This window comes from Panicum virgatum, chromosome 5K (assembly GCF_016808335.1).
Source record: "Panicum virgatum strain AP13 chromosome 5K, P.virgatum_v5, whole genome shotgun sequence".
In the NCBI taxonomy this organism is placed as follows: Eukaryota; Viridiplantae; Streptophyta; class Magnoliopsida; order Poales; family Poaceae; genus Panicum; species Panicum virgatum.
The window spans coordinates 59,036,851-59,060,213 of NC_053140.1; the positions used below are offsets into that span (position 1 = coordinate 59,036,851).

A 23,363-nucleotide genomic window follows, 5' to 3' on the forward strand; every position below is an offset into this window, starting at 1 on the left:
TTGCATCACATTCATGCATTTTAGTGTCCGAACCGTCGGAGGTCGAACCCGTGGAGCCCACCGAGTCCGTGGAGCCTGAACCCGGAATCCCGTTCGTGGTCGAGTCGGAAGTTAACCCAGGCAAGCAGCTAAGCATATTCCTTGCACCTATTTAATCTGATTTAGTTTAGCTATCTCACCGGGTAATGTTGGGCTATATATGTATAGTATGTATGTATTGTATTTTTATACCTATCTTTATGCATAATCCATCCTTGATTTGTTATCCCTTTTCTTGGCACTAGTTAGATAGGTAATTACTTAATCTGACTAGATGCTTAGCCCTGCATAGAATACTCATATTGCTTTCTAGAAAGAAATGGTTTGGAGTAGCACACATACCTGTTTATCCTTGATCGCACTTGAGCTGGGGCAAGTAGAAGTTGGTAGTATCGAGATTTGAGCGGAATGGTAGGGCCTAGAGAATGAAGTCACATGGGCATAGTCCGCTTGGATCGATTAAGGACCGAGTGGACGACGTCGGTTTTGAGCACCTTTCCGTGCTACCACATATCCAATATAATGGTACGGATAAGTCAATTACCTTCTTTGACTTGATCATTGAGGCCCGGTCCCAGATATGTGGCCACGGGCTATGCAGGGAGGCTTAGTGTGTCCCCGGGTGGAACTATGTGTAGGAAAGTTTAGAGATGTTCCCGGTGGAACTAAGTCTCCACGCGCAAGCTGGGCGTACCCTCAACGGTTGAGCCTTGTTGGGAACGGTTGACGTGAGTACCCCCTTGCCCGGCGTGATCGGTTGGGTGAGTCGCATGGTCCTCGCGTCGTATGGGTAAAGTAGTACACCCTTGCAAGGTTATAATCAATTCGAATTGCCGCGCTCTCGGTTATGAGCAAGCTCATTATCCCATGAACTTCTCATAGAATTTCGATTGTGTTGGGAATGGTTCCTGTTACTGCTATGATCAATTATAGATTATGTTACTCTCTTAATCAACTAAAAGTGTTTGGGGTTGGGCAAGATTAATTAATTCTGATAGGTGATAGTGTAGAGAGCTAATGCTTATGCAATAATTACTTAACCTTAAACCTTTTACTTGAGCCAATGCATGATCCTTGCTTATTTAATCGCGTAAGTCTTGCGAGTACCTTTTGTACTCAGGTTGCTTTCTAAACTTAGTTGCAGGTGAACCCGAAGTGGTGTTCGGCCACTTCTACCCCGCTGATCCAAACGCGGGGGAAGAATAGGTCATGGTGGCTGTAATGTTGTCCTTGAGCAAGGCATCATTACTTTAGTAAGTCTTATCATAATCGAGCTCCGTGAGAGTATGTAAATACAATAAACTTTATGTTTCTGTTTAATATGACTATCGTGAGCCCAAGGCTTGTAAGTGAAGCTTGAAACCCACCTATATTGAACTTGTAATATTAAGTGTCGAACTCTGTTTTTATAAAACTGCTCTTTGTGGATTATTTGACGATGTATTCGTTTGTAAACGGTATGTGCATATGCTGAATCCTGGGCGTATGTTGGAGCACATACCGGGACCACCGGATTTGATATTATTTTGGATGAATGATGTGTCGGATATTCGTGTCTCTAGATGTGGGATAACACGTGGCACACGCTCTGGCAAGCACGTGTTAACTCTCATCTGGATGATAATGACCGGCAGTTCATTTAAAATGGTATCAAATTGGGCAGTTCTCACAACGGGTATCAGAGCTGAGGTTCCATAAAGTGAACCTAAAATTTGCTTAGTGGGGTGAGAGTAAAATAAAATTTGATCACTTGCACTAAGATTTACTTTGGTTAAAAATTTGAACTTAAGGTAAAATGCTAGCTTTCATCCTTTGTCTTAGAGCTAATTCTTTCTTACTGCTTCACTCGTTTAATTAAGACATGCTTAACCTCTCTTGTCTGAATGAGTAGCGGGAGCGTAGGAAAACCCTTTCACCCTCTGGAAACCTTTTGAGCCTTTTACCGGAGTTGAGAAGGTGGGAATCACCCATTGTCCTAAGTGCTATTAGGAGGGTTGTGCTGCTGGGCAATGCGGTTGTTTTGGGTCGTACGTGAGTGCTAGAACGTTATGGCGTGCTCACGATGTGAGGAGACGACATATTGCATTCATACTTCGCATGCATGCATACTTTTTCCTGTGGTTTCTAAATTTGTACTTGATCAATTTAGTGTGCTGCTGTCAAGATCTTGCCTAGTTGGTTCTAGTTCATTTTAGTGGACCAAATATACTCTATCTTTTAGAGTTACTACTCTTGTGTTGATCGTGGGTCAGGTTTTAGCTGCGCATTGTCTTTCCACCCTTCCTTTGTGCATCCTCTATCTTTCATTCCTGACCGCTAACCATTTTGTTTATTAACAGGATGGTGTTGCGTTCGGGAACCGAAAGGGATGCTGCCAATGGTTCGGGTGGCAACAACAATCGCCACAACGAGGATCCCCTTCCTAATCCTCCAGTTCACCCAAACCTCGCGGATGTCCTGGCCCGACATACTGAACTATGGCGACCATAGTCAATCAAATGGGTAATGCTGGCAATAATGGTCCAAGAGCTGAGCCTCAAGTGAACAGGTTTGGGGATTTCTTCCGCACCAACCCGCCCATCTTTCGTGGCTCTAAGGATCCCCTTAATGCGGATTTCTGGCTCAATGTCATTGAAGAGAAACTAGGTCTTATTGAGTGTGAGCCATATGAGAAGGTTCTTTTTGCTGCTCACCAACTTCATGATGCCCCTGGGGTTTGGTGGCGGAACTTTAAGGCATCTCACCCTGCCAACCACCGCATCACATGGGAGGAGTTCCGCACAGCTTTTCGCTCCTTCCATATTCCCAAGGGTATCATGGACATCAAGAAGAAGGAATTTTTGAATCTCACTCAAGGAAGTTGTGATGTGATGGCCTATGTCAATGCCTTCAACACTCTCTCCCATTATGCTCCTGAAGAAGTGGCCACCGATGCCAAGAAGCAAGAACGCTTGTACGATGGGCTCTCCGCAGAGTTGCAAGACAAACTCTCCACTACCAAGTTTGAAGACTTCAATGACTTGGTGAATATTGCTATCAGAGCGGAGCACAAGATGAAGAATCTCGAGGCAAAGAACAAGCGCCCCGCTCCTACCTCGGCAGGTAGTGGCTCCTCACGTCCACGTCTGGGGCCTTCTCCTTTTCCACCTCGGGCGCCGGGTGCTCAAGCTCCACGTCCTATGTGGATTGTGCGTCACCCTCAATCTCCTCAAGGACAAGCTCCTAGGCCGATCAATGCCTATTGGAGCAACACAGGTGTTGCCGCAAAGGGTCCGTGCTTCAATTGTGGTGGCCTAGACCACATCTCCAGGGACTGCCCCTCTCTGAGATGTGGCAGTGCCTTCAATGCACCTAGGCACAATACTCCTCTGCCTCAAGCATCGCGTCAGGAAGTCAAGCCACAACAGGCTCCTAAGCGTGGTCGTCTCAACTACACCACCGCTAAAGAAATTCCGGAGAATGCCGAAGTTCTTATGGGTACGCTCCTAATCAATTCTCACCCTGCTATGGTTCTTTTTGATTCTGGGGCAACTTTTTCATTTATCAGCAAGAAATTTATACTGCATAATAAGCTGGAGATGCAAAACCTACCAGTGCCATACCATATAGAATCTCCGGGTGGAGAGATCATTTCTAGAAACTTTGTGGATAGGGTTCCAATTCTCATCGAGGGAGCTATTTTCCAAGCTAATCTTCTTGTCCTAGATCAGATGGGTTTAGATGTGATTCTTGGGATGAATTGGTTGGGTAAGCATGATGGAATTATTAAGTGTGGGCCCCGTACCATCGATCTTTTGCATCCCTCCGGGAATAGAGTTCTACTCTCTCTTGCTAAGATGGAATCTGGTTTATATGCCTTGGCGGGTACCAAAGCCACAGCGTTGGAAGATATTCCTGTGGTTTGTGAGTATCCGGATGTCTTTCCAGAAGAATTACCGGGTATGCCTCCTGATCGTGAGGTGGAGTTCGTCATAGAGCTCATGCCCGGGACTGCTCCTATCTCTAAACAGCCTTACCGAATGCCTCCCAATGAGTTGAAGGAATTGAAGAAGCAACTCAAGATTCTATTGGATAAGGGTTTTATTCGTTCGAGCTCCTCTCCTTGGGGATGCCCGGCTCTTTTTGTGAAGAAGAAAGATGATAGTTTGCGGATGTGTGTTGATTATCGTCCGTTAAACGAAGTCACTGTCAAGAACAAATATCCTCTTCCTCGAATTGATATCTTGTTTGATCAACTCTTTGGAGCTCGTTATTTCTCCAAGATTGATTTAAGGTTGGGTTATCATCAAATCAAGATTCGAATTGAAGACATTCCGAAAACGGCTTTCTCTACTAGATATGGTCTCTATGAATTCACTGTCATGTCTTTCGGCCTCACCAATGCACCGGCTTATTTCATGTATCTGATGAATAGCATCTTCATGGAGGAACTTGATGTCTTTGTGATCATCTTTATCGATGATATTCTTATTTATTCCAAGACCAAAGAAGATCATGCTTGTCATATTCATATTGTCCTCCAAAAACTTAGGGAGCATCGTCTTTATGCCAAATTTAGCAAATGTGAGTTTTGGCTTGAGAAGGTTTCTTTTCTTGGTCATGTTCTCTCCAAGGATGGTATTGCTGTAGATCCTAGTAAGATGCAAGATGTTCTTGATTGGAAGCAACCTCAGAATGTCCATGAGGTTCGGAGTTTTCTGGGACTCGCGGGATATTACCGCCAGTTCATAGAGAACTTTTCTAAAATTGTGAAGCCTATAACTGAGCTACTGAAGAATGGGATTAAGTTTGAGTGGTCCCCTGCCTGTGAAGCAGCCTTTCAAACCCTTAAGGATCATCTCACTACTGCTCCAGTTCTTGCTCAGCCAGATATTTCCAAGAGTTTCGATGTTTATTGCGATGCTTCTCGCATCGGTCTTGGCTGTGTTCTTATGCAAGAAGGCCGAGTGGTGGCCTATGCTTCTCGACAACTCAAGCGTCATGAAGAAAATTATCCTACCCATGATTTAGAGCTTGCGGCTGTTGTCCATGCTCTAAAGATATGGCGTCATTATCTGCTCGGTAATCATTGCAATATCTATACTGACCATAAGAGCCTCAAGTATATTTTCACTCAATCTGATCTCAATATGAGGCAACGTCGATGGCTTGAATTAATAAAGGATTATGACATTGAAGTGCACTATCATCCCGGTAAGGCGAATGTCGTCGCCGATGCACTAAGCCGAAAGGCTCAATGCAACTGCTTGACCATAGCTCCTCCTGTGCATACTCTCTGTGATGATCTCCGAAAACTCGGAATTTCTATGGTCAAAGAAGGCTATCTTGCTACTCTTACAGTCAGATCTGATCTTTATGATCAAATTAAGGAAGTCCAAAAGAAGAATAAGGGTATGGCTCCAATTCGGGAATTAATGAAAGAGGGCAAAGCTCGATGTTTCTCCACGGATGATCAAGGAGTTCTATTCTTTGGAAAGCGGATTGTGGTGCCTAAGGATTATAACCTCAGACGAATTATCCTTGATGAAGCCATAGTTCTCAATTCTCCATTCATCCGGGCAGTACCAAAATGTATCAAGATCTCAAGCAAAAGTTTTGGTGGACCCGCATGAAGCGAGAAATCGCTCGATATGTCGCCGAGTGCGATGTTTGCCAAAGGGTTAAGGCCGAACATCTCAAACCAGCTGGTACCCTTCAGCCCTTACCTATCCCATCATGGAAGTGGGAAGAAATTGGAATGGATTTTATCACCGGGTTACCCAGGTCTTCTCAAGGGTATGATTCTATTTGGGTAATTGTGGATCGATTGACGAAGTCGGCTCATTTTCTTCAAGTGAAGACTACTTATCTTGTCAAGCAATATGCGGAGTTGTACATTACCCGCATCGTTTGTCTTCATGGTGTTCCCAAGAAAATTATTTCTGATCGTGGTCCTCAATTCGTCGCTCACTTTTGGAGAAGTCTTCATGAAGCCATGGGAACTGATCTCACCTACAACATTGCTTATCATCCTCAAACCGACGGTCAAGCCGAGAGAGTAAATCAAATCCTAGAAGATATGTTAAGAGCTTGTGCTCTCATATATGAGAAGAAATGGGTTACATGCTTGCCGTTAGCAGAATTCTCTTATAACAATAGTTATCAAGCAAGTATCAAAATGTCACCTTTTGAAGCTCTCAATGGAGGACGGTGCAGAACTCCGATCAATTGGTCCGAATCCGGAGAAAGGCCTTTCTATGGACTGGATTTGGTGAAAGATGCCGAGGATCAAGTCAGGATTATTCGTGAGAATCTTCGCATTGCTCAATCTCGTCAAAAGACTTATGCTGATTGGTTATTGGTGATTATGTCTATCTCAAGGTTTCCCCATTTAAGGGCACTCGCCGTTTCCAAGTCAGAGGAAAGTTAGCTCCACACTATGTCGGACCTTTCCGGATCATCAAGAAAGTTGGAGCAGTGGCTTATCAATTGGAACTTCCTCAATCACTCTCGGCAGTGCACAATGTCTTTCATACCTCTCAATTGAAGCAGTGCCATCGTGTTCCAGCCGACGCCGTCGACCTTGAGTCACTTGATCTTCAACCGGGTCTTACCTACGAGGAACACCCAATTGCCATTCTTGATCGAGATGAAAGAAAGGTGAAGCGTAACATGGTAAAGTTTGTAAAGGTTCAATGGAGCAATCACTCCGAAGATGAAGCCACTTGGGAGCGTGAGGATCGGTTACGTCAAGAATACCCGGATTTCTTTTCCGATGAGTAAGTTTTCTCTCTACCACACTCCACTTTCTTGATGAAGTTCATAGTTCTAGATGTTATATATGTGTACACAATCACCATCAAGAAAACTCTAGGAATGTCTCACACCACATCATCCCTGCCTTTGTGCATCATCTCTTAGATGTTAATCTTGTCTAGGTGAATATGGCCTCGACCTAGTCCAAGTTTTATCCTTCCCCTCTTGTCTACCTAAATCTCGGGACGAGATTTTCTTAAGGGGGGAGAGTTGTCACAGCCCTGAGAAAAAAAGAGAAAAGAAATGAATTTTCCCCGACGGGCCCACACGTCAGCCTCCTTCCCTCTCCCCTCTCTGTTTTGCCTCGCCGCGCGCCGCACGCATCGCCCGTCGCCAGCCATCCTCGGGCCACGTGCCGATGATCCTCGTGCCGCGCATCCTTATCCGCATCGCCGCCCGCTCCCCTTCCCCTCTCCTTATCCGCGCCCGACCGGTCCCCCGTTTCCCCCTCAAACCCTAGCTCCTTCCTCCCTCCATTGCCGCCGCCCGAGCTCCCTTGCCGCCGCCGATTTGCCGCCCTCGGTTAGCCGTAGCTCGATTCCTCGCGGGGAGAGCTTCTCCTCCCCCCTCCTCCTCCTCTGAGTTGGGCCCTCACCCGGCCCTCTCTCCCTTCCTGCAGGGCCGCCGGCGAGCGCCACGGTCCGCCGCCGCCTCTGCTCGTCATGCCGCCCCTCCGCCGCCGCTCCTCGCCTGCATCACCGCCGGTGAGGCTCGCCGCCACCTCCGCATCCCCGTACGCGCCTCCCCTTCCCCGCTCTGGCCCCGCCTCGCCGCACCAGCTCGCGCCGTCGCCGCCGTCGCCGCGCGCGTGCGCGCGCACGCTGCGCCGCGCCGCGTCGTGGCCGCGCCCCTGGGTGGGTCAAGGCCTCTGGCCTCGCCTTGACCCGGCCTGGTGGGCCGCTGGCCAGTGGGCCCGGCCTGTCGGTCTCAGGGCCGGCTCTGCGGGGTACATTTAGCTTTTTTCAAACGAGTTTATTTGTGCTGCAAACTTTCAAAGTGTGTAGAAATTCATGTATAGCTCCAAAAATTATGAAACTTATTTTGTTGGATTACTCTAGCTGAGATATACTCAAGAAAAATATTGTTTGCATGTTACTCTGCTGTAGATTTATCTATAGTTTTGTCTTGCAAAAGTGAGTTTAATGCTTATGTATTTGTGTACTGCTCGAAAATGTCAAACCAAATTTTTTTAGACTCCTTGTGAGGTGTAGTTTTCAGTGGTGCAACTTGTTCACATGGTTCCTTGCTGTTTATTAAAGTTTTAGTTTGTTTTCTTATACTTTGTCTGAAAATGGTTTATTCTAGAACTTCTTGTTGGAAAGTGATAAAATGGCAAAATCAGATTTGTTAGCTTTGCTTTCATGCCTAGTATCTAAGATAATTTTCTTGGATTTGTTTAGTTTAGTTTGCATTCCATTTGTGATTTATCTTGCTTAGAGTAGCTAAAAATTGATCTATTTATGGTTATTTATAGGAAAATGCTTTTGCTACAAAACCAAATTTCATGAGTTCCTTGTTTGGTTCTCTACATGCTCCAATTATTTCATGATTTATGCTTGTTTTTTAGTTCATTTCTTAATTCTTGCATCGCATTCATGCATTTTAGTGACCGAACCGTCGGAGGTCGAACCCGTGGAGCCCACCGAGTCCGTGGAGCCTGAACCCGGAATCCTGTTCGTGGTCGAGTCGGAAGTTAACCCAGGCAAGCAGCTAAGCATATTCCTTGCACCTATTTAATCTGATTTAGTTTAGCTATCTCACCGGGTAATGTTGGGCTATATATGTATAGTATGTATGTATTGTATTTTTATACCTATCTTTATGCATAATCCATCCTTGATTTGTTATCCCTTTTCTTGGCACTAGTTAGATAGGTAATTACTTAATCTGACTAGATGCTTAGCCCTGCTTAGAATACTCAGATTGCTTTCTAGAAAGAAATGGTTTGGAGTAGCACACATACCTGTTTATCCTTGATCGCACTTGAGCTGGGGCAAGTAGAAGTTGGTAGTATCGAGATTCGAGCGGAATGGTAGGGCCTAGAGAATGAAGTCACATGTGCATAGTCCGCTTGGATCGATTAAGGACCGAGTGGACGACGTCGGTTTTGAGCACCTTTCCGTGCTACCACATATCCAATATAATGGTACGGATAAGCCAATTACCTTCTTTGACTTGATCATTGAGGCCCGGTCCCAGATACGTGGCCACGGGCTATGCAGGGAGGCTTAGTGTGTCCCCGGGTGGAACTATGTGTAGAAAAGTTTAGAGATGTTCCCGGTGGAACTAAGTCTCCACGCGCAAGTTGGGCGTACCCTCAACGGTTGAGCCTTGTTGGGAACGGTTGACGTGAGTACCCCCTTGCCCGGTGTGATCGGTTGGGTGAGTCGCATGGTCCTCGCGTCGTGTGGGTAAAGTAGTACACCCTTGCAAAGTTATAATCAATTCGAATTGCCGCGCTCTCGGTTATGAGCAAACTCATTATCCCATGAACTCCTCATAGAATTTCGAATGTGTTGGGAATGGTTCCTGTTACTGCTATGATCAATTATAGATTATGTTACTCTCTTAATCAACTAAAAGTGTTTGGGGTTGGGCAAGATTAATTAATTCTGATAGGTGATAGTGTAGAGAGCTAATGCTTATGCAATAATTACTTAACCTTAAACCTTTTATTTGAGCCAATGCATGATCCTTGCTTATTTAATCGCGTAAGTCTTGCAAGTACCTTTTGTACTCAGGTTGCTTTCTAAACCTAGTTGCAGGTGAACCCGAAGTGGTGTTCGGCCACTTCTACCCCGCTGATCCAAACGCGGGGGAAGAATAGGTCGTGGTGGCTGTAATGTTGTCCTTGAGTAAGGCATCATTACTTTAGTAAGTCTTTAGCATAATCGAGCTCCGTGAGAGTATGTAAATACAATAAACTTTATGTTTCTGTTTAATATGACTATCGTGAGTCTAAGGCTTGTAAGTGAAGCTTGAAACCCACCTATATTGAACTTGTAATATTAAGTGTCGAATTCTGTTTTTATAAAACTGCTTTTTGTGGGTTATTTGGCGATGTATTCGTTTGTAAACGGTATGTGCGTATGCTGAATCTTGGGCATATGTTGGAGCACATACCGGGACTACCGGATTTGATATTATTTTGGATGAATGACGTGTCGGTTATTCGTGTCTCTATATGTGGGATAACACGTGGCACACGCTCTGGCAAACACGTGTTAACTCTCATCTGAATGATAATGATCGGCGGTTCGTTTAAAATGGTATCAAATTGGGCGGTTCTCACAATCTACTCTACCATTTTCTGCTGTCCCCACGTGGGACCCGCTGCAGAAATTAGTTACCACAACCCGATCCTCCCGGTGGCCAAACACAACACGTGATCTGATTTTCTCATTTCACACGGCTCCCCGTGCGCGCGCGGTGATGGCTGTTGATCGGTAGTAAGAGGAGCGACTTCCAAGGAGCCGAGCCACGGCGGCGGCATTCCACGAGGCAGAGGCGACGGGGACTGCCGGCTAGCGGCGGAGCCTATGGGAGTGAGGCCGGCCACGTTGCTGAGGTGGTGGCGCCGGCTGCAGCCTGCAGGTCACGGCGGTGCCGAGGCCGACATTTTTTTTTCTCTTTGCTTTTTTAGCTGGCAAAGTTATATATGAAAAAATTATATATATAATACTATATAACCTTATCTTTTCCAATAAGTTTTTTTTGCATAAGTTATATCAACAATTTTGTTGCATTTGCCAACTTTTTTATCCACTTTTATTTGCACTAGATTTTTTCTTAGAAAAGTTAATTATACATTTTTTTAATAAGTTATGTATATAAGTTTGTTATAAATTTTTTGCTATAATGTTTGTATATAAATTTTGTTTATATAAACTTTTATCTATGTAAATTCTATACATAAGTTTGTGGCTAGGGAGAACAGAAGGAGGTCACGTGTTGAATATCCGCTAAACTAATAGGGTGGTGCGATGTTGGTGCAGTTGCGCTTCCCCGCCGAAAGAAAAAGAAATCGGTCCCTACATGCGTAGGTTGTTGGAAATCGATCGCTGATTTCCCTTCTGGTGAGCGCTCGCCAATTAGCAGGACTCTTTCAACTCTCAAGTTCTGAAATTCGTGGCATAACTATGTTCTGCTGGCTGTGGCTGGTGGCTAGCACTGATATACTGTGAATGAAAAATATTGTTAGTTGGCTGGTGCCCGTGACTGATGCTGATTTGGTGTGAGAGAAAAGTGACGTTGCTGCAACCAGCAGAAAAGATAACTCATGCACAATGAAAATATTGTTGTTTGGATCCATGAGTTAGAGTTAGATTGGGTTAGATTGGGGTCATCTAACCCAAAAGTATCCAAACATGGTGGGTTAGATTGGGTTAGATGCATCTAACCCACCCTAAAAAACTATCCCCTCTAAGGGGTGCTTATTTGGGTTAGATTGAAGTGGGCCTCACTTTTTCCCCTATTTCTCTCCCCTCTCCGGATCATTCTGCGGCAGCCCTCCCCATCCGCGCCCCATAGCGCCTCCCGCGCCCCCCTCCACGCCCCTTGTAGCAGCACCGTCCAAATAAAACCGGCTTAAATGCACTAACCATCATCTTAATACTTAATCAAGTTACTGTGCACTTAAAACGGTGTAACCTGACAGGCTGTCGGGTAAAATCCCGATTAAACTACTGTACTCCAGGATCACAATTGCACTTAGACCCGTACGAAGACGAGCACAGGTGTTACCAGCATACAGAAATCTTCAAATTAATTTACAACACAGGTTTTACATAAAGTCTTAAATACAAACAACAGAGTTCAAACGCACAGCGGAAGTTTAAAACTGAGATCGAAATACAATACGATAGCTACGACGACGATAAAAGGTGAGCTCCACATCCTGCCCACCGATGTGACGCCAACCTGCCCAATCTTCACGGGGAAGACGGGGCCCACTCGACGGTCCAACCTGGAGGAAGCGGCTGTCCAATCCAGGACGCACAGATCTCCTCGAAGTCCGCCGGGACACAACCTGCTCAGAGGGGTTACAACAACAACCCTGAGTATACTAATACTCAGCAAGGCTTACCCGACTCTGGGTATACTTAGCCCATTACCTAGACATGCAAAGCTTTTTGGCTCTGGAGTTCTTTTGCTGAAAAGCTGCTAGAAGTGAATCCTTACTTTCAATATTTTAGCTCCATTTAGTATACCAAGTATTACTAAGTTCGCCTATTCATCTAAAACACACATGGTGGAACAGATTATCTTTTAGCAACTTCCAAACCAGTCTTTTCCATTCCGTTTTCATTCCACTTTCTTACTACGATGTGACAAAGAAATCAAGACTCTCATAACCGCGAGTCACGGCGAATCGATCCGATTTAACCTTGCAAGGTGGACCTAACTCACACGACACAGGTAAGCCCCGTCGGGCCACGCGCGTCAACTGTTTCCACATTACCACGGCATCTGAACTACGCCTGCTAAAACCCAGGTGATGGGCCCCTCGCAGTGAACTCCCGGAGAACCCGGAAGCGGCATCCTATCCAACACCCGCCAACTCCCACGCCCAGCGTAGCATGGCGGAATTCAAATCACCGCTGTAAAGTGGTACACAGCTTACCGGTTTCGACTACCTCCTACTTCCGGTATGTGGTTAGTACTGTTCAATCCTCGATCAGCACTGCCAACAACGGAACGGTCCTCAATCGACACAGGCGGAGCTTACTTTCCATCCATTCCATACCAAAACCAACTCATTTCCGCCCAGTCTCCATTTCTCTTTACTCAACAATTCATTTCAAGCCAAAGCTAAGGGATCAAGATCCTAAACTCGCGAGTGACAGTAATCACTCGACTTCTACCGAAAACCTATTTAGCAAAGCATTTCTATCGACACCTGCATACTAGTATAGGCCCACGGCACCTAGGGAAATATGCATACTATGGTTCCATTCAACTCCTAGAACATAAATGCACAATACTTAAATAAACATTGAATAATTTAAATTATGGTTATGCTCCGGGGCTTGCCTTGCAGGTCAGCGGGGTTAACAAAGTCTGCTGGAGCGTGCTCAACGACGACCTCCTGCTGCTCTCCTGCTCGTGGCTCCTGGACCGGCTCAGCAACTAGCTCGTGGACAGCGTCGTTCGTGGCGTCTACACGAATAAAATATGTCATGCAACAATTAGAACACAGTGCAATGCATGAGCACATAATGCGATGAAACGATTAACTCAAATTAGCCTGAAGTGTTTCCTTTCAAAAACAACTACTGACTTTGCTTAGAGCAGCAAGGATTAAAACCGGAGTTTATTTTGTTAAGGTACACATGCATGGAATTAACCAATTACCAAAGGATAAAGGAAATAAAATGAAGCTAGGAACTAATTAAAGATCAAAACTTAACACGCCACAGAGATCTATTAGCTAAACTTTAATAACAAGAAAAGCTGCTGATACGAGGTGCGTAAATAAAATACTAACACTTGCAGATGAAGAAAAGCATTTCTTTTAGCCCTAGAAAAGGAAAACAAGCAATAATAGCTCCACAAACGTGCACAAAGGTTATGCACCTGAAACTTTTTCAGTGAACCACACATACCAAGAGTAAGCTACTGCAAATTTTTCATAATTTTTAGAGCAACAAAACAAGTGGTACAAAAATAAACTAGGTTAAACACAAATTGAATTTTTCATCAGAGAAAAAGTGACAACTGCTCTGCATAGCTATTTTTCCTCTGAAGATCATGATTTTAGAAACCTAACAAAATTGGGTTTGCCATTTTTGGATTTTTCTACAAATTTCTATGCAATTAAAGATTTTACAGCCGAAATAATTAAAAGAACACACAAAAGATAAAGAGGGGGGCGCTGACAGCCGGGCCCCACTTGTAAGGGAGCCCAGGCCCAGCTCCCATCGCCCCCTTCCCCTGCTTCGCCCGCGCCCGTGCGCCACAGCCGTGGCAGGCGCGGCGGCCAGGGCAAGGCGCGGCGGCGCCCTCGCCGGCCCACGCCCAGGACCAGCAGGCGGCCCGAGGCGCGCGGTGGGGCGCGGAGTCCCGCGCAGGGCGGCGCGCGCGCGGCGCGCGCGCGGCGCGCAGAGCCGCCCGCGGCGGCGTGCGGCGGGAGCGGTGGCGCGGCCATGCCGGCCTGCGCAGAGCCCGGTGGCGGTGCTGCGGGGCGGGGCTAGCATCAGCGCAGCCAGGCAGCGCCGGCGCGCGCGGTGGCGTGGCGCGGGGCCGCGTGAGCGCGGCCCGCGGCGTACGCGCGGCAGCGGCACGGCGACAGCGGCGGCGCGCGTTTGTTCCAGCGGCGGCGGCGCCGGAAACGAAAGGGAAAAAGGTCGGGGAGGGTGAGGGGCTCGCTAAGAAGCTCACCGCGGCTCGATTTAGGCGGAGAAGGGCCGGAAGAGGATCGTCGACGGAGAGGGCGGAGTTCGTCGTGGACGGCGATGGCGAACGGCAGTCTGAGCGCTTGATTCCGGCCGGGTTTGGGCACGGTCGCTCTCGGGGAGGGTCGGAGTGGGTTAGGGGCGAGGCTGCGCAGCTCGGGGTGCGACGAATCGAGGCGGGGCGGCGAGCCGTGGCCGGCGCGGCGGACGGCGGCGAGCTCGAGCTCGTGCTCTGCGCAGCAGCTCGGGAAAGGGATAGGGATGGACTGAACGGAAGCTTCCAGGCCAGTGCAAGGTGAAGAGCGGCGTCGGGGCGCGATTGCCGACGCGTGGCGTCGCTCGCCGGCGACCAGACGCCGGTATGGCGTCGCGGCGGCACAGTACCGAACACTGGAGAAGCACAGTGAACGCATTTAAGGATTTTGACTCGATTTTTGGCTAACTGCAACTCTAAATTCCATATAGGAACAAGAAATTTGGCCAAAATAAAAGTTGTAGAGGAAGGAAAGATCTACAACTTTCGTTTTGGGCGAAATTCGATTTGAGGCTCGGTTCAAGGACAAAAACGAGATCGAACACGGCTAAGTAAATGTTTACTAAGCGAACGCGATTAGCGTTAACGATGAATTTGAGTTCACGATTAGCGAGTTAACTCTTGATTAGCGAGACGACTAACACAGGGGTGTTACAGCCCTCCCCGCGCCTCTTCCCCCTCGCCGCGCCACCTGTCGGCCACTCGCCGCCCCCGCGGCCCCTCCTCCCCGGACGAGGTGGCCCTTGCTACAAGGGCGCCGCGGGCGGCGGGTGTGGTGCTCGCCGTCGACGGAGCCGCCGGCGGAGGCCTACAACGACGCCCCACCCCCTCGAGCCTGATCCCGATCCAGGGGCACGGCGTCGCCTCTCCGCACCACCCTCTCCGCCCCTCCTCCGAGCGTTGCCCCCTCCTCCGAGCTTCCTCCTCGCGGGCGGCAGCGGCGGCGGAGGGGGGAGGGGGGCAGCGCGAGGAGGGAAGCGAGCCCGGGTCGGCGGGGTCGGCCTCCTGCGCCGGCAGCGAGCCCCCGCGCGGGCCGTCTGCCCCTCCAAGTCTTGCCATCTCTCCCCCCTTGATGCTCCATGCATCGGAGCCGCCCCTCCAAGCCTCCGAGCACCGCCCGTCCATGCTCCGAGTGCCGGTGGGCCGTCCAAGCGGCCCTCCTCCGAGCGCCAGCCTACAAGCACCGTGGCCACTAAGCCCGCCACCACAAAAACTGGTCATAACAGATCTGGCTGCAAGAAAGGTTTAAAGGAGATAAATGATTGAAAAAGTGCTTTTAATTTAACTCTAACTTTTGCATTCAAACACCACTTTGGTTAGAGTTATTTCAAAGATAGTGTAGAGCTAAAAATTAACTCTAACTTCTAACTAAGTTAAAGTATCTAAACATGGCCTCTGTATAACCATCTAAAACAATCATTTTATGCCGCGTTAAACAGCTGTGCGTAATGAAACACCTCCAATAACTGCACTCTGACTCCTTCACTGTCATGTAAACAAGACCCGGGGAGAAAAACGAACACGGACCGCCGAACAGCGGAAACGTGCAAAACGGACGCGCCTGCCGGCTAGCTTTTGCAGGAAAAGGAAGGCGATATGGCACAAAGGACGAACGCGAACTTGTTCAGCGGCCGCCGAAGCCAACACAGCACCCAAAAGGCAACCGAGAAGGCCTGATAAACCCACCGGCCTTTCCTGCCCAACACCGCCTCCTTCCCTCCCCTCGTCGCACACCCCAGTTCGTGAACTCCCCCACCGCCCCCTCCTCTCGCCGCTCGCGCCTCACGCCTCCCTCGTGCCCGCCCCGCGCCGCGCCCCGCGGGAGCACGGCACCGCCGGCGGCCGGCATTGCGGAGTGCCCGCGACACCCCGGCGACTCGGCGAGGTAAAGCGTGATCCTCCCTCCCCTGCTTCTGCATCCCTGCTTTGCTGCTGCTGTGGCTGCGGCTGCGGCGGCGGCGGCGGCGGCGGCGCTACGATGCCTGGGATAGAGACGCTGCGGTGTTGCGTTGCGTTGCGAGTGAGTGCTCGTGGTTGTGGCGTTGTTCTGCTACTGAGTTCTCTCGCCGAGTTCGGTCTCGTCGCCTCATCCCGCTTGTTGGTGTGCTCTGCCGCGCCCTGGTTCATGGCCCGGCCAGCCGCGGTGGGCATGGCGCGGCGCGGAATTCTGCCGTTGCAGTCGTCCGGTGGCGCCACCGTCGGGCTTGATCCGGGTAAATCGTAGGGAGGAGCAAGGGTTCAGACGATTTGGGCACTGTTTTTAGTCTCTGGTTTCCGATGATTCTGTTCTTCGTCTCTTAAGATTTGTTTGTTTAATTGTTTTGCGTTTTTTTTTGCTTGGGGAAAAAGGCGTTCCTTTCGGTCGTCCAACCCCCCCCCCCCCCCCCCCGTGCCGCGGCTTCTTCAATTCCTCCGTGCTGTCTCGGGATACGTGCTAGCAGTAGTAGTACTGGCTGTTGTTTAATGGAATGCTGCCATTGAATGCGACTATTTTAATTGTACTTGGTTGGTCAGCACGCACACACGGCCCCATAAACAAATCACAACCCAAATGATGGCATCACAGGAGAAGAAACATCCCCATAAACAGTCGTCATGCCAGCAGTATCTAAGAACAGGCCATTAACCGGGTGAAGACAAAAAAAAGTCCGTCTCTTGCAAGTTTCAGATAGCCCCCTGAAATCTGTAGTCTCTGTCGCTACTTACATTGTCTGTTGATCTGGTCCAATACTGTTGCTGGCTGCTTCTTCCAGTCAGGCTGTGATTAGATACGTAAAATAGTGGTAAAAAGAGCCACATCAGATACTGTAGCACACTGTAGTATTTTTCGTTTGCTTGTGATAATTGTTGTCCTACTATGATCTAACTAGGCTCAAAAGATTTATCTCGTCGTGTACATCAAAACTATACAATTAGTTTTTTTATTTATCTATATTTAATACTCCATACACGAGACAAAATATTTGATGTGATAGGTGAATAGTAAAGTTTGAAAATAAGTGGGGGTGGAGGGTTCAGAGATTCTTGTGGGGTTGGCATCATGGCATGGGCTTCAGTTTCCAGATATTCTTGTGGGCTTTGCTATGCTTGTCTTCATTGAATCTGCAGCGGCGCAGGAGTAAATAACATGCCAGTGTCGAGTGTTGTGTTCACTTGAATTTTGCGTGCTCATTGTCATTTGTGTTGGAGCTTGCGGGTGAGGAGATTTCAGGCAAGGTTGTGTGTGGGGTTAGGATTCCTGTGCCGTGGAGTCTGCGCGGGAGGTGGCATGCCTGTCCGCCTTTATGATGATCGGTTGGTTTTGTTTCATTTCATCTGATTAGATGTAAAGCTGTAGCGCCAGCTCGCTGGATTGGTGTAGGGACCCTTTCTTTTCTTGTACTACTAAAATAGCTGAGGGCTTATGATAGCGGGATGTTTCATGGGCTTCTTGTGCCGGTCTGCCCTGGCTCTTTGGCTTTAGGGAGGGGTTTCCGTAACTTCTGCTCCTATTCGTGCTGATCTGAGATAGCGATAGACATGATGATGTTGTGCCTTTCGGGGGGCTCGTATGGTACTAGTACTGTGTATCTTTGCTGCGGGAAGAGCGGGCGTTAAACATTACGCACTGGCTTGTTTTCTTGACTAGATTTTCGTACTCTCACTAGAAAAAAAGATTTTCGTACTCTGAATTTCTAAGGGAGACTTGATATTTACTTTCCGCTTATACCATATGATGCTCTGATTGAAGTAGGATGGGCGTGCTTGTTTGCTATTCTTGTACCTTGACCTGATGATTATATGAAGCTGAGTGTCCCATCCTTCTGTTTTCTTCAGGTCATGTTTCTGGGAGATCACCCTAGATTGATAATGGTTCATCTGTTTCACTACTTTGGCAGCTTGTGAGAACAGGAGAACAGAGCCATAGTTCCAAAGGTAATTTGATTACTTCCTTCCTTGGGCTGTATGCTTGTAGTTATAGAGTTGTTATTGTGGTTGCTATTTGGCAAAACCTAATGCATCTGCAGTGACTGACATGATTCTGTTTAATCTCTATCATTACTTCTACAATTTTAAAGGTTGCTATCAAACATAATGACTTTCAACCAAGGCTAACCACCCTTTTTTCCTCCAGGATGTGTATTAAGTATACATTGTTTCTTTGGTTGTTGCTCCTTTTCTTCTGCGCCACTTGAAGGAAGAAGGTTGTCAGATTAAAGGTATTGACATGCTATTACTGTTTCATTTTGTCCAAAAGTGCATTCAGCTGTCTTTCTATTTCTCACAGATAGCTAGGGCATTGCATGCATACAGTTCAGATATTACAAAAATTACGTAGTTCAGGGAGTAAATGTTCAAATTCTAAACTCTGAGAATGATATAAACAAACATATTATTAATGGTCTCCTAGTCATTTTCATTTTATCTGTGTGCTCTTCTCTTATGATCAACATAAGAAAAGATCTTAATGTTTTGTTGGAGGCATAGTCAAGTTTCCACACGTTCTTGGACATAAACTAGCTATTTCATTTGAGGATCTGGCTTGGTCCAAAACAATTGAAAACCAGATTACTGCTTTTATTGACTTCTTTTGTATGTTGGGGAAAAGGTGTAGAACATCTTTTGTCCTGCAGCTCATGTTGATACATTAATATTATGAAATTATGCTAGAGCCTAGACTAATGCTGTTTGGAACTTTTGCAGTAATAACTTGACTATTTTCTTCATGCAGATTCCAATAAAAACTGTGGGCAATGGGATCCCATGGTTTGTTCACCTTGATCCTACTTATATGTTTTATCCCAAACTCTGCTTTGGGTGGATATAGTGATATAAGCACCCTGTTCAACCTGAGGGACGCACTCACTCAAGGGAAAGGATTTCTCAGGAACTGGTTTGATTCAGAAACACCCCCATGCAACTGGTCAGGTATAGCTTGTGTGGGGCATACTGTTGTGAAAATAGACTTATCATCTGTGCCAATTTACACCCCACTCCCATTATGTGTCGGGTCATTCCAATCACTTGTTCTTCTCAACTTTAGTGGTTGTGGGTTTTCTGGTGAGCTCCCAGATGTTTGGGGGAACTTGCACCATCTCCGCTACCTTGACTTGAGCAGTAACCAGCTTACAGGGGTCCTTCCTGTCTCGTTATATGGACTGAAGAGATTGCAAGAACTGGTGCTTGACAATAATTTCTTTTATGGGCAATTGAGTCCTGCTATTGCACAGCTTCAGTACCTCAAGAAGCTATCTGTATCCATGAATTCCATCTCCGGTGCCCTTCCTCCGGAGCTGGGCAGTCTGCAGAATCTGGAGTTCCTGGACCTTCACATGAATGAATTCAATGGGTCAATACCAGCATCTTTGGGTAATCTGTCTCGGCTCTTGCATCTTGATGCAAGCCAGAATAATCTTGGAGGGTCAATATTCCCAGGTATAACTGCAATGGCAAACCTTGTGACAGTTGATCTCTCATCAAATGCCTTGGTGGGGCCACTACCTAGGGAGATTGGTCAGCTACAGAATCTCCAATTGTTAATATTGGGGCATAATGGTTTCAGTGGAAGCATTCCAGAAGAGATTGGTGAATTAAAGCTGCTGGAAGAGCTTATACTCCCTGGATGCAAACTCACAGGTATCCCTTGGGAAGTTGGTGGTCTCAGAAGCTTAAAGCTACTTGATATATCAGGGAACAATTTCGAGACTGAACTCCCGGCATCTATTGGCAACCTGGGAAATCTTTCTCGTCTGCTTGCAAAGGGTGCTGGGTTCAGTGGGAGTATTCCGAGAGAGCTTGGTAGCTGCAAGAAGCTTATGTATGTTGATCTGTCTACCAACTCCTTTTCTGGCTTTATACCTGAAGAACTTGCAGGTTTAGAAGCCATTGCCAATTTTAATGTGGGACAGAACAATCTGTCTGGTCATATTCCAGAGTGGATCCAGAACTGGGTGAATCTTCGCTCCATATCGCTGGGTCAAAACATGTTTTATGGGCCCCTTCCAGTGTTGCCATTGCAGCATCTGGTTTCTTTCTCTGCAGAAACCAACATGCTCTCTGGTTCTATTCCTGTTGAGATATGCAAGGGCAAATCGCTGCAGTCACTGCTATTGCACAATAATAATCTGACTGGGAATATCATGGAGGCATTTAAAGGGTGCAAAAACCTTACAGAACTTAACCTGCAAGGAAACCATCTTCATGGTGAGATACCGCAGTACTTGTCTGAGCTACCACTAGTAAGTGTGGAATTGTCCCAAAATAACTTCACAGGGAAGCTGCCTGAAAAATTGTGGGAATCATCAACTATTCTTGCGATCGCACTCAGCTACAATCAGCTTACTGGCCCTATACCTGAAAGCATAGGTAGGCTCTCCACTTTGCAGAGGCTACAGATCGACAGTAACTACTTGGAAGGACCTATCCCACCGTCAATTGGCACTTTAAGGAATCTGACAACTCTCTCTTTACATGGCAATAGGCTTTCTGGGAACATTCCACTAGAGCTCTTCAACTGCAGAAACCTTGTTACTCTGGACCTGAGCTCTAACAATCTGTCTGGCCACATCCCAAGGACCATATCTCAGTTGACATTTCTCAACACCTTGAATTTGTCTAGTAATCGGCTGTCCGGTGCTATACCTGCCGAGATCTGTGTTGGATTTGGGAATGCAGCTCACCCAGACTCGGAATTTATTCAGCATCACGGCTTGCTTGATCTTTCATACAACCGATTGACCAGTCATATCCCAATAGGGATCAAGAATTGTGCTATGGTTACAGTGCTGAACCTGCAAGGAAATATGCTCGACGGCACCATTCCACCAGAGCTTGGTGAACTGGCAAATGTTACAGCCATCTATCTTTCTTATAACACATTAGTTGGTCCCATGCTTCCCTGGTCTGCACCTTTACTACAACTGCAAGGTCTTTTTCTCTCGAATAACCACTTAGGTGGCTCGATTCCCACTGATATTGACCAAATACTTCCCAAAATTGCTAAGCTAGACTTATCCAGTAATGCATTTACTGGAACTCTACCCGAGTCTTTACTCTGCATTGATGACCTAACCTATTTGGATGTCAGTAATAACAGCCTCTCTGGACAAATCCCATTCTCTTGTCCTAAAGATAAGGAATCCTCAAGCTCACTGATATTCTTCAATGGAAGCAGTAACCATTTCTCAGGGAACCTGGATCAGTCTATTTCAAACTTCACAAAACTGTCTTCTCTTGATATCCACAACAATAGCCTCACTGGAAGTTTGCCTTTTTCCCTTTCTGATCTCAGTTATTTGAACTATCTGGACCTCTCTAGCAACAACTTCCATGGTGCCATCCCTTGTGGTATCTGCAATATATTTGGCCTCTCATTTGCCAACTTCTCTGGTAATCACATTGGCATGTACACCTTGGCAGATTGTGCCGACGAAGGCTTTTGTGCTGGAAATGGTTTTGATCATAAGATGCTTCATTCATCGAATCGAAGAGTTTCAAAAGCAGCAATAATCTGTGTCAGTATAATCATTGTCGTCGTTGTCTTAGTTCTTCTGATGGTTCTTCTGAGATGGAAGCTATTGAGAAACAAGCCATTGGCTCTTGTACCTGCCAGCAAGGCCAAGGCTACTGTTGAGCCAACCTCAAGTGACGAACTCCTTGGGAAGAAGTTTCGGGAACCCCTGAGTATCAATCTTGCAACATTTGAACATGCTCTTCTGAGGGTCACTGCAGATGACATTCTGAAAGCCACTGAGAATTTTAGTAAGGTGCACATCATAGGGGATGGTGGGTTTGGCACTGTCTACAGGGCAGCACTTCCTGAAGGCCGGAGAGTTGCAATCAAGAGGCTTCATGGTGGTCATCAGTTCCAAGGTGTTCGTGAGTTCCTGGCTGAAATGGAGACAATTGGAAAGGTGAAACATCCTAATCTGGTTCCTCTACTTGGCTACTGTGTTTGTGGTGATGAACGGTTCCTGATATATGAGTACATGGAGAATGGGAGTCTTGAAATGTGGCTCAGGAACCGAGCTGATGCCATTGAAGTACTTGGATGGCCAGACCGCCTGAAGATCTGCCTCGGTTCTGCCCGTGGCCTTTCGTTCCTGCACCATGGCTTTGTACCCCATATCATCCACCGGGACATGAAGTCAAGCAACATTCTGTTGGATGAGAACTTCGAGCCGAGAGTCTCTGACTTTGGCCTTGCAAGGATAATCAGTGCATGCGAGACTCATGTCAGCACTGACATTGCTGGTACCTTTGGCTACATACCTCCAGAGTACGGCATGACTATGAAATCCTCTGCGAAAGGTGACGTCTATAGCTTTGGTGTTGTAATGCTGGAGCTGCTCACTGGGCGCCCACCTACAGGGCAAGAGGATGGGGAAGGGGGTGGAAACCTAGTTGGCTGGGTGCGATGGATGATGGCACATGGTAAGGAGAATGAACTATTTGATCCTTGTTTGCCAGTATCAAGCTTGTGGAGAGAACAGATGGCCCGTGTGCTTGCCATTGCCAGGGACTGCACTGCCGACGAGCCATGGAAGAGGCCAAGCATGCTGGAAGTGGTGAAGGGCCTCAAGATGGCCCAGACAATGGAATGTGGACCTCTGGTGGTGACAGTCACTAGGGAAGTGTAACGCAGGCAGCGAATGTTTTCTTGCTATTGATGTAATAATGTAGGTTCCTTGTACCTGTAGAGTGAGCTATCTGGTGACTGTAATGAGAGAAACTAATGCTGCTCTGTACGCTGTAGTTAGTGGTGTGACCTTTTAATCTGGCCCCAAGCACTTTCTTGTATTCAAATGGCAAGATGTGTTTCACAAGCTCGGAAGCTGTAGTGACTGAAGTTTCTCGTTTTTTCCTGTGTTGAATTACTTGATATAATTGCCAGTTCTAGATTCATTCTTATCTATGTTAGATCCAACCCCTGTGGTTTTCCATTCTACTTTGTTGTCTTTTGTGCTGTTTCTTTGACTGAAACTACTTGTATAATTGAGTACTACTACGCAGAATTGCTAGGACTGTACGCGTGGTCCTTTTCTCAGATCCAGTTCATGCTATTTTGGCCTGATTTATCAGGTATTGTTACTGGTGCTACTGCTGTTTACGAATTAGGTTAC

At 47.0% G+C, this 23,363-nt stretch overlaps 1 protein-coding gene across 1 annotated transcript; it reads left to right on the plus strand.

The window, feature by feature from the left end:
* The first annotated feature begins 15,701 nt into the window (after positions 1-15,701).
* LOC120709056 (leucine-rich repeat receptor protein kinase MSP1-like) lies at positions 15,702-23,160 on the plus strand. The gene is made up of 4 exons (XM_039994570.1): positions 15,702-16,147; positions 18,079-18,177; positions 18,377-18,461; positions 18,974-23,160. The coding sequence occupies exon 4, from the start codon at positions 18,996-18,998 to the stop codon at positions 22,878-22,880; it is 3,885 nt and encodes a 1,294-aa protein (XP_039850504.1). The 5' UTR covers positions 15,702-16,147; positions 18,079-18,177; positions 18,377-18,461; positions 18,974-18,995; the 3' UTR covers positions 22,881-23,160.
* The last annotated feature ends 203 nt before the right edge of the window (positions 23,161-23,363 follow it).